This window comes from Ictidomys tridecemlineatus, chromosome 4 (genome assembly GCF_052094955.1).
Source record: "Ictidomys tridecemlineatus isolate mIctTri1 chromosome 4, mIctTri1.hap1, whole genome shotgun sequence".
Taxonomy (NCBI): Eukaryota; Metazoa; Chordata; class Mammalia; order Rodentia; family Sciuridae; genus Ictidomys; species Ictidomys tridecemlineatus.
In genome coordinates, this window is record NC_135480.1 from 10980253 (window position 1) to 10990994 (window position 10742).

The 10742-nt window shown below is 54.2% G+C and overlaps 1 protein-coding gene and 1 long non-coding RNA gene across 2 annotated transcripts in view; one reads left to right on the top strand and one right to left on the bottom strand.

Moving 5' to 3' along the window:
* Fads2 (fatty acid desaturase 2) overlaps positions 1-9739 on the bottom strand; it is a 29803-nt gene extending 20064 nt beyond the window's left edge. The window contains exons 1-4 of the mRNA XM_005331513.5: positions 9404-9739; positions 2943-3053; positions 403-600; positions 195-296 (exon numbers count right to left, since the gene is read on the bottom strand). Of these exons, the coding sequence (XP_005331570.1) occupies positions 195-296; positions 403-600; positions 2943-3053; positions 9404-9610 (618 nt within the window). The 5' untranslated portion in view covers positions 9611-9739. The remainder of the gene's footprint in view (positions 1-194; positions 297-402; positions 601-2942; positions 3054-9403) is intronic.
* LOC144377002 (uncharacterized) lies at positions 5166-7535 on the top strand. The gene is made up of 3 exons (XR_013437470.1): positions 5166-6099; positions 6399-6598; positions 7393-7535. It is a non-coding gene; the product is annotated as an uncharacterized LOC144377002 (long non-coding RNA).
* Positions 9740-10742: the final 1003 nt, after the last annotated feature.

A 10742-nucleotide genomic window follows, 5' to 3' on the forward strand; every position in this document is an offset into this window, starting at 1 on the left:
GGTTTTGCAGGTATGGCTTGGTACCAAGTCACACTCTGGGGGAACAAGGGCCAGCATGTGGCCACACGGCCCATCCCACCAGATGACACTGGGAGGGCCTGCCTTGTTCCTGAGCGGTCCTGGAGCACTGACCCCGGAGGTCCTGGTGTCAGCAAAGTGAGATGTGCGGTGACAACTGCTGATTGACAGTTTACCTTTAAGTGGCCGATGACGAACTTGTGGACGATGTGGTTCCACTTGGACTTCTTGTAGACAGAAAGGTGGCCATAATCATGTTGCAGCCATCCAGCTTGGGCCTGGGGACAGAGGGCCACAGAGGCCGTCACAGAATCAGCAAGGTGGGGGAGCCAGTGGGTAGAGCGGGCAGGACTTCCAGAGACGGGTGAGGGTGTCATGCCTCACCTGAGAGGTAGCAAGGACAAAGGCTGTGACGAGGGTAGAAATCCAGCCATTGCCGAAGTAAAAGACAGTGAACCAGGCGATGCTCTCCATGGCGATGATGTGGGCCAGGAGGAGGAAGAAGAAGAGGTGGTTGGTCTTGAACAGGTTCATGTCCTCAGCAGTCTTCTTCAGGTTCCGGAAGTCCTCGGTGATCTGAGCCTGTGACCAAGAACACAGAGAAAGGAACGGGCTGCCTGCCCATCCGAGAGGACCGATGTCTGGAACCCAGGACACCCTTCAGAAGCTGTGGCAAGAGGGGACAATCCACTATCCTAAATCCTGCAGGAGCTGGACCACCACATACTGCAATAGCTGACATCGCCACATGCCTGCTGCGTGTGTGGCACAGGCCTGGGGACTGTGTACTGCCACAGCAGTGAGTGACAAAGAGTTAGACTCAAAAGCTGGCATCTTATACCTCAATGCTCTCAGCAGGTTTTTCAGGATGGTTGAAGGTGAAAACAACCCAAATGTCCAGAGATGGACGAAGGGCTGACCCAAATGCAGCCTATACCTACAATGGAACAGTATTCAGCCTTAAAAAGGACATTTCCGACACATGCTACAATACGGAGGAAACCTGAGGACATTGTGCTAAGTGAAATAGGCCAGTCCCTGTCACAGGAGGACAGATACTGTAGATCCCTCTTAGGTGGGGTCTGTAGAGTGGCCAAATGCCTAGAGCAGACTGTTGACGGTAGCTTCCAGGGGCCGAAGGACGTGGGGAATGGGGAGCTGGGGTTTCATGAACATGGATTTCAGTTTGAAACGATAAACAAGTTCCAGAGCTGGACGGTGGGGTGGCTGAGCAACAGTGAGAGAAACCGAGTGCCGCTGAACTGTGCACCTAAGTAAGGTGAAGTTCTAGGTTAAGCATATTAGGCAACACTTTAAAAAGGAAAGCTTGTATGTATCCACCACCCGCCACTCCGTGCCACTCGGCGCCACTCTGGAGAATTGAAGGGAGTAAAGTGGGGAACACAAACAAGTCGGGCTGGTCCCTGCCCACAGAGGGCCTGGGGCACAGGGAGCCAGGGGTTAAGCGGAGTCCGGAATGGCCCTGGGTCAATGCTGGGAGTCAGAGCGAAGCAGCAGCGGGCAGAGAGCGGAGCATGGAAGAATGGCTGGGCGGGTGTGGGGGAGGGGAATGTGCAGGAACGGGGTGACACCTGGGGGGCAGGTGCAGAATCTGAAGAGCAGCTGTCAAACCCAAGTAGCAGAAAGGGGAGAGGCGGGTGGAGAGGGAGAAGCCAGGCAGAAAGGAAGGAGCTTAGGACGCAGTGGAGGGGACGGCTGGAACCGAGGAGAGCCAGGTGGAGGAGAGGAGATGACCGGGTCAGCCAGGGCAAGGGGTGGAGGCGATCTCCTGTGTGCCCTGGGGGCAAAGACGAGAGGAGAGGGGAGACATAGGTGGGGCAAGGGACTGGCCTCTGCAGGACACGCAGGACGGTCTGCATCTGTTCGGGAGGACCAGACGCAATGGCAGGGGGCCAGTCAAGAGCCTGGGTTTGGAAGCCTGTGTCCAGCCTGGCTGGGCTGAGGCCACTGAGATGGAGGCTAATTATGAACCACTCCAGGGTGGGGCCCAGCTCAGGCAGGGAGCAGGAGACAGAGGGCCCATCAGAGGCAGCGTGTGGTGTCCCCAGGGCTTCACCCTAGACAGGAGTCAGAGGCCATGTCCTAGGGCTGGCAGGGGCCGTGGTGGCCCAAGAGCAGAGGGGACGAACCGACCACAGCCTCCAAGGCCCTCAGAGGAAGCAGGATTTCCACGGAGCCCACCCCAGCCCTGGGGTCACAGGCAGGCCTTGTGCAGACCCCCACGCGGCCCTGGACACACACTGTCGGGGACAAGGCTGGGCCAGACAGGCTTGAGGAAGGGACTGGACTGGGTGCCTCATCCCTGCATAGGACCAGGAGAGAACTGGGCTTGCTGCGCAGGAGAAGGCCAGGACTGGGAGGAGCGGGGAGGCCAGCCAGGGCGACTGTGCAGGAACTCAGAAGCACACGGCTCCATCATCTACGCAGGGTCTGGCACGCGGGCCCTTCGCTGTTGAGCAGGGCAGCGCCACGAGGCCCAGGTGTTTCTCCACACACCGCCCTCGCTGGAGCAACCAGCAGGGCATCTGACCCAGAGAAGATGAACAACGAATGAGCAAACGATGGTCACTCTCCCAAAGTGACCACTGACTCCAAAGCGGCCACACTTGTCACTATCTGATCTTCTCTTACTGATCCTACATTTATTCCTAGATTGTCAAATCCAGGAAGGGAAGGAGGAGGAGGAAAATGAGGTTAGCTGGGAGAGAGGGGATGCCCTAGCTATTGCCAGTCCCTGGCTGTTGGTGGGAGCTCTGAGGTCCACTGTGACCCCGGGTGCTCCATGGAGGCTCCTCCTGGACTGGACCAAAGGCTCCGCTGCCCCCATCCCTGACATTGTGGCCCTAGAGCGAGGGAGCCTTCCCAGGACCCCCAACCCTGCTCAGGTTTGAAGTCCTACTCACGCTCTTGCCACGATCCAGGCTGGGCTCCTCTGGGGCCAACTCGCCAATCAGCAGGGGCTTCAGGAACTTGCGGACAAAGTCAAGGTCAGGGTGGAAGGCATTGAAGGCATCCTGGGGAACAGAGGAATAAAGGTGAGAATGAGCCCCAGCCCTCTGCCTGCTTTTCTGGCCCACACCAAGCAGGGCGTCCACCATCTGGCCTCAAGAGCTCTCTCCAGTCTCATCCCCCAGACAGATCCCTCAACCAGGAGCAATCCTGGAGCTGTGTGGATATGGGGCCTGCTGAGCTGGCCAAGGGTTTGAGTGCGCATCCCGGGAGGTGCGCCCACAGGGGTTGGGCCTACTCCTAAGCTGGGTGCCTGACACAGTGCGCAAATCACAGTACCCACCACCCTGGGGTGCTCCTCGCCCACACACCCACAATTATCAATGAAAAGAACAAGACCAAAGACAACTACAACGTGGAAAACATGCTTAGGACATCACAGTAAACAGAAAGCAAACACAGAACCGGGTAAAAGGCACTTCTGACAGGAGTCTTGGGAGAGCTAAACTCAATGTGTTAAGAGAGGGGTGTTGAGCCACACTTCATTTTCCTTACTCCCCAAATTTTCCCTAACACCACTATCATGTTATGCATTTTAATCTCTCCTAAGGATGAAGGAAAAAATGCTTAGTTTGGGGAAAGTCAGATAGTGTACAGAAGAATAAAGAGAAAAATAATTACCATCAAGAAAGTGGCCACCATTGCTAATAATTTTAGCATTTTTCCTTCCAACTTTTTCTATACATATTAAATAAATTATCTCATTAAAATAGAGATGAGCGGGCCCCCAGGAACCCCCAGGGCTGAACAATAGGATGTTCCAGTGGCACAACCTTTACCCCACATCAAACTAGTCCTTAGAATGGAGAGGTCACCAGGACTGAAGGAGAAGCCTCACAGCACCATGGGAAACCAAGAGAAAAATCAATATGGCGGGTGGAGGTGGGGTGGAAACATGGGTTTGTGGGAGAATGGTCTAGATGAAAAGAAACTAAAAAGACATACAAACTGCAATGCCTTAGCTTGAAAGACTCCTGTTTGGAGGAAAAATACAAGTTTTACAAGACTCTTTTCAGGGTTATACATATGGGTTGGCTATTTGATCCTATCCAGGAATGGCTACTCATTTGCTTGGCAGGGACCCAGGGAGTTGCTTATCTTCAAAAGAAAAATGGTCTGCGTACAAGGGAGAAAGCAAATGTGGCCAGGTGTCACAACTAGCGGCTGTGGGCCGAGAGGATAAAAGGTGCTCACTTGCTCTTTCAATATGTCTGTATGTTCAGAAAATTTCCAAGTTAAAAAAGAAGTGGGGGGAGAGAAGGTGGGAAATGCTGGCAACTCCTAAAACTCTTCACCCCCATACCACGGTATCTCCCGACAGCGACTGTCAGTCCCCGCCGGCTTCCTCACTGCGCCCTGTATCCCGTCCTTGCCCGGTTTAGAGCAGACACACAAAGCAACACTTCATGCAGGGGAAAAATGGGCCTGGGGCTTTAAAAGAAAAAAAACCTCTGAGCCCCGATTGCTGAAGGGAAAGGTGTGGATCACAACAGGTGAATTTTCTGAGACAAGAGGAGCTATTCCAGGGGCCTCCTGGGGAGGAAGTGAGGAGGCCCAGGACCCAGCCCTGATCCGCTCTGCCTGCCCCGGGCTCAGACGTCTCTGCCAGGCGAGGAAGGCCCTGGGAAGGGCCCAGCTGGAGCCGCCGGAATCAGGGTCCCTTCATGTGTCCCTCTCACATCAAACCACGGCCTTTGAGAAACAAACAGGAAGTCCTCCGTAGAGTGCCCGAGGAACAACTCAGTGTCTGACAACTAAATGATGCCTCTCGGCCAATCATGGAGAGGTAAAGTCCAATGCCTTGCAAGTGTGTTCACCGCAGCCTTTCCCAAGGGCCAGACATGGCTTTGGTGGCCGTACCTGGGTACCTGGTCGCACAAGGACTTGAAGGGGTTCCACCCTGCAGACCTGTTCATTGTAAAGGTCTTCATCTACTGCTTTACACAGCCCTGCGTATACTTCTGGAACACCAGTGTTCTCCTCCATCTCCCACACCCACACCTTGGTGGCTGGTCTAGCTGCATGTGCCGAGGTGGCAGAGGCTCGACACTGAGCCACGCGAGTGGCCTGCATCATAAGCCACTCCTCTTTACCTAACTCTGGGAGACAGGTCCTCGATTAGAGATGAGAAAGGACTCCCAGGTTGGAGAGGCCACTTGTCCATGGTCACTTTGCAGGGATTAGCTGGTCAGAGCTTCAACTAGCTGCGTTTACTCTAGATTTTTTCCTCGGTTCACACAAAGACCTCAATCAAAGCAAGTGTTCATCTCCCTGAGAGTTAAATCATTTTTTCTGTCTCCCCATTTAAGTTGCCACAAATGTGCCTCACACACTTCCAGAAGTGTCCCAACAGCTCTTTGGGACAGGGGTGTCTATTTATTGCAAGGTAGGCCACGGTACCCCGCAAGACAGAGCCAACGTTGATTTTGGAACAAGAATTGGAACCAGGTTCTATCCTGTTCTGACAGCCCTTCTAGCAAGAGAACCCGGGACTCCAATAAAGAGAAGGGATGCTGGGCCTGGGCAGGAGGCCTCCCACTGAGCTGCAGCCACCAGGAAGCAAGCAATTCAATGCCCCCTAGATCTAGGAGACAAAGCTGCCCCCAGGCTAGGAACCCAGGCTCTCTCCCCTGAATACCACGCCCCTCCTGCCTGTCCACCACGTGGGGGCCAGGGTCTCTTCAATTGCTGCCTTTTCCCAAGAACAGCACAGGGGCAAGCAGGCAGCTGGAGTGTACCTCTGGCCTCATCTTGCCTTCCCTTGATTTCAGAGCTGAGCAAGGCAGACAAGGCAGGAAAAGGGACAAGGCCAGCTGGGGAGGGACAAGATTAGTGCCTAGAGGCTGACAGTCCAGAGTCAAGCAAGCTTGAGAGAGATGAGGGAAGCAAATCCAGTAGATTCAGGTCACTGTGAATTATTCATCTTCCTGCCAGGGCCCAGCTCGGAGTCATGGAGCTTCTCAATGAATGTTTGATGAATCCCAAGTGGAGGACGTTCTGTAGGGATGGGGACTGCAAGGAAAAGCGCAGACACACTTTTGAGGCACAACGGTGAGGGTTCTTGGCACCCACAGCATGGCAAAGACAGGAGAAACTGCAGGGAGCAGAGGGAAGAGATCGGAGAGGCAGAAATAGGAAATGAAAGAGGAAGAGGAGGAGTGAGCCCACACGATTCGTTGCAGGAAGATCCCGAGTTTCAGGTTTAAGCACTGCTGCTTGAACAAGGTTTCCGAACCTTAATAATGAGAAATATCTACATGGCTGATCTAAGGATTAAATAAGATAACACATATGAATGCACTTTATGAAGTTGCAAGAATTAAGTGACTTTGTCTTTTTTTTTTTTTAAGATATAGGAGCTTGCTATATTGACCAGGTTGGCCTCCAACTCCTGGGCTCAAGCCATCTTCCTGCCTCAGCTTCCCCAGCAGCTGAGACTACGGGTATGCACCACAGTACCTGGCTAAGTGACTTTTTATTATAAGCACAGCCAAGGTCTAAATTCTGCAGAAAATCCTAAGGACAACTGCTCCCTCCTTTGGGGGAAGAGGTAGGTCCCTAACTTCTGACGTCTTCTTTTCTGTAGAAACAGAAAAATCCCCTACTGACATCTGGATTGTGCCCCAAAATGGCTTCTTTAACTTATGGCGTCTCTTTCCAGCCCCTTGTTAGGATGTCACTGGACTGTGGGTAGCTCAGAGCAAGGTACTACGGGGATACCCATCTGTCTGCTGCTCCGTTCCTCCCAAAACTTTGCCTGATCCACAGATACTCTGTCATTTCCTGTGTTCTCAGGAAGAAGTCTGTGCCCCAAGGAACAAAGCCACTTGCTTAACAGGCTGGACAAAGCTCTCTTGAGTCCCACAGACTGCTCCTACCTTTTCCCTTCCCATATTCCCCTGCTACTCAGGGCCTTTTTTAAATTTGGTCTCAGAAAGTTAAAAAAAAAAAAAAAATTCAAACTGCCAAAAGAATCCAGTTGTTCACTCTATCACTATTCAATTACATCCATGCCCGAGAAGTCTCCATATGGAAGGCAGTAAGCTTCATGGACAGGGGTTGTCTTTATATTTTGCTACAACAAAATAGCTAGCATAAATTAACATTTTTTTTCTTCCAAGTTCCTCTTTGCATACTTTACATTCTAGTGGTTTCCTAATTCTCTCTCTCTCTCTCTCTTTTTTTTTTTGTCATTTGTCTGATAACATCATGTTGCATGGCGTAGGGCTTACTTTGCCTCGAATATTTCATTGGAGCAGGTACAGGTGTATCTTACCTATGAGGACAGGGGGCTCAGTAGCATGATACCACTCCAGTGATCACATCTTCTTTCTCCCATTTCAGACTGTCTGCAGCCTAATCTGACTCCCGGCCTAGCTTTCCGACAACAGGCAAGTCACATCCGTGTTGCCAGATTTACCACCAATGAAATTTATACAAAAAGCTCTGGGGCAAAAATCAGAAATAAAGAAAGTGTTATATTTTTACCTCCAACTTGTGAGATAGCGAAGGGGCATAGAAGAGTAAGGCATTCCAGTACTGAACAGGATGGATGTGAGCACAGTTTCTTGGAGGAAACTCATTGTAAAGGTCAGGAAAACACTGATAACATCCAGAATACGGATGGAATAACTCTGATGGCTTAAACTATGAAGTTCAAGGCAATGGACAGACTGAGCTTCCACATAAGGAAAATGATTATTAGACAAAAACAGAATAATCAGACCAAATATATCATGCTTGGCTTTTCCTTCTAGGAAACTCTTTGGTGACAGCCTGGTAGGGCAGGGACCTTCTACAACTTACCTATGGAGTCATGAACAGGCTAGCACAAGTCCAGCAACAGAGAATAGTGGAAAGACCCCAACCAGGAGGTAGGAGGTCTTTTATCTAGGAATTGCTTCACCAAAGCTCCTCACCAGATTGCAGAAAAGTCCAACTGAACTAGTACTGAAAGTCTGTGAAAAGTTTATACCCATCTGAATTCTGATTAGCATCATCAGCCCTCCTGGGCTTAAGCATTGTAGTGAGCAGGTCAAACAAGGTGGGGAGGAAAACTGCAGGCTACATGGATATGGGTGGCCCTCTTCTCAATCTTGAAAAGAGCTGAGCCCTGCTCACCAAAGCCACCAGTCCATCTGGTCTCCACCATATGAAAGTGGGGAGAGTCAAGAATTAGGAGTATCCCACTTGAACAGCAAAAGATCACAAACAGGTCAGCATCCTAGACCTCCAGGTGGAATGAGCGGGGTCAAGGTTATCCCTCCTTTCTTTCTGCCTCTCCCCTATTCACCTTGCCCCAGTTTCTTTAGCCCAGTCCACCTTTTTCTCTGCTCTGGTTCACCACCACCAAGGGTGAGCCAATCCTTGTCTCCCTCTCGAAGCTCTAAGTCTCTGGGCTCCTGTCGAACTTTAATGCCAGGATTTCAGACTGGGGGCTGCCGGAGTGGGATTGCTGCGTAATTGCGGAGCCACACACGTGGTGAGGGCAGGAGAGGCAGCCCTGGCTCTGGAGAGGTCCCAGAGCCTATTATCTTTGACAGTGCAAAATGAGGGAAGTGAGTTTCTGGTAGGATTTAAAAACAGAGGGCCATTGAGTTGAACGTCCGAGAGTAACCTCGGATGCAGATGGACCTGTTGCCAAGCCTGCCTACTGTTTCTAAATTCCGGTTCCAGGCATCCTCTCTACCTGGGCTTTGCAGACTCCAGCCCGTTCTCCTTCCACCAGTTCTCCATCCGGGTGTCCCAGAAGACCGGCCTTTGAGTTGGGTCCAGATAATCCTTGGGAGCGTGGGAACCTGAGCCACTAGGCTGCCTCTCCCGGGCAGCCATTGCGAGCCTTCTCAGACCAGAATCCAAGCAGCAGCGAGCTCGCGCCGGGGACGAGCTTCCCTTCTCCGCCCCCTAGTTTTGCTAGAGAGTGCAGTCCCACACAGGGCTGCCCGCTCTCCCGCTCCTTTCCGCGGCGTCCCAGGGTGGCCATCTTCCGAGCTGGGAGCGCGAAAGCCCCGAGGAGCGCCCCCTTTGGAGAGTGCCCGGCTCAGGCTGAGCCCGCGGAAGGAGTGGACGCGTGGGTCGCAGCACGCGCGGCAGCTGTGCACAGTTACCCACCGCTGGGACCTCCACGGCGGCGCTACCCCCCGGGGTGCGAAATCCGACCCCCACCCCACGTCGGCCCAGTAGGCCCAGAGGAGGACGATTCTGGACGCGGGATGAGCGCAGGAGATTCACTTTCCTTCCCTCCTGGACGTCCCGAGCTCGATTCAGAGCCTGAGGTCTGTTTGGCGCCCAGTAACCCCGGGCTCCCGATCCCGCCCGAGGCAGAGAAGCGAAGCTGGAGCCCCCAGACTCTTACCGTAGCATCTTCTCCCGCGTAGTGCGCGATGACCCGGTGGCCCCCCGGGTGCCGCGTGGACCATTTGGTGACGTTGTAGACCTTGCGGTCGACCACGAGCCACTTGTCGGTGCGCTGGTTGTGCTTCTGAATCTCCTCCCAGCTGAAGGTGGGCATCGGCGCCTCGCGCTCGGTGGCCCCCTCGCCCTGGTTCCCCCCCTTCCCCATGCTGCCTGCCCACCGGGATGCTTCGTGCGCCGCGGTTTCCGGGAGCCGGCGGCTGGCTGCACGGACCTTTCCCTCCTGGCCCGCACCCTCCTCGCTTTCGGCTTTTGTCTTCTCCTACTCCTCCTCCCACCGCGACCCCTCCCCTCGCCTTCGCTCCTCCTCGCCTTGCAAGTATCCCTGCCTTCCTCCGGTGTATCCCGGTTTCCCGGTGCCCCCAAGTGGTCCCCTTCCTCCGCCCCACCCTCAGCCCGCCCGCTACGACTTTTGCCTCCAGTAAAAACTCCCGGGTAGCTCACGGCCTCGACGCCTCCTCCTCCCGCCCCTCCAGCTCCCCCCGCCCGGGGCTCCGCATCCTCCCGCGTTCCCCGCCGCCCGGGTTTCCACAGTGATCAGCAGAGCGCCTGCACCAATCAGGGATCGTCGCCCCGCCTGCCATTGGCCCAGGAGGATCTTTCGAAGGCCAGCGGGCTGGAGCGGTGGGTCCCCGGCTCCCCCGCCCGCCCGCCCGCGTGGAGTCCAGCCCTTCGGCGAGGCCCGCTACGTGTCCGACCTCCTCCCTCCCCTAGATGCAGCCCTAGGGCCCGGAGGAGATCCCAGAGGGGCAGACCAGGGGCGGCGACTGGGCTCGGCCGAGCTCCCGGGCGCGTGCGCGCGCGCCAGGCGCTTCGGGGATTTGCACCTGATGCCGGCACAAAGAGGGTTCAGCCGCCGCCCACGCCAGCAGGCTCTTAAGCTGGCGAGCAGGCCAGGACACCGAGTTGGTGAGGTCCACTCCAGGACTGGCTTGCCTAGGTAACGCCCTTCCCTGGCTCGCTGGAATCGAGACTCCGGTATCTCACATTGTCTGAGCGATCCACATTGTGTGGCACCTCCCCGGCAGCCTCGCTGGGGAAAGGAGCCGGTCTGGATCTGTTTGCAGGCTTTGAACCTTTTAATCAGACAGTCTTGGGAGGAGAAATTGGGGGATCTCTGTTCTGTTCCTTGTGCGAAGAGCCAATGCCAGGAAGGAGGTGAAATTCCAAGTCGAATAGGTCGCCGCGCTTTCCCAGGATTCAAGCTCACTGCCTTGTTGGGAAACACGGAAACAATACGGGACCATATGTAATTGATCAGATAGTGGTGGTGTTCAGAC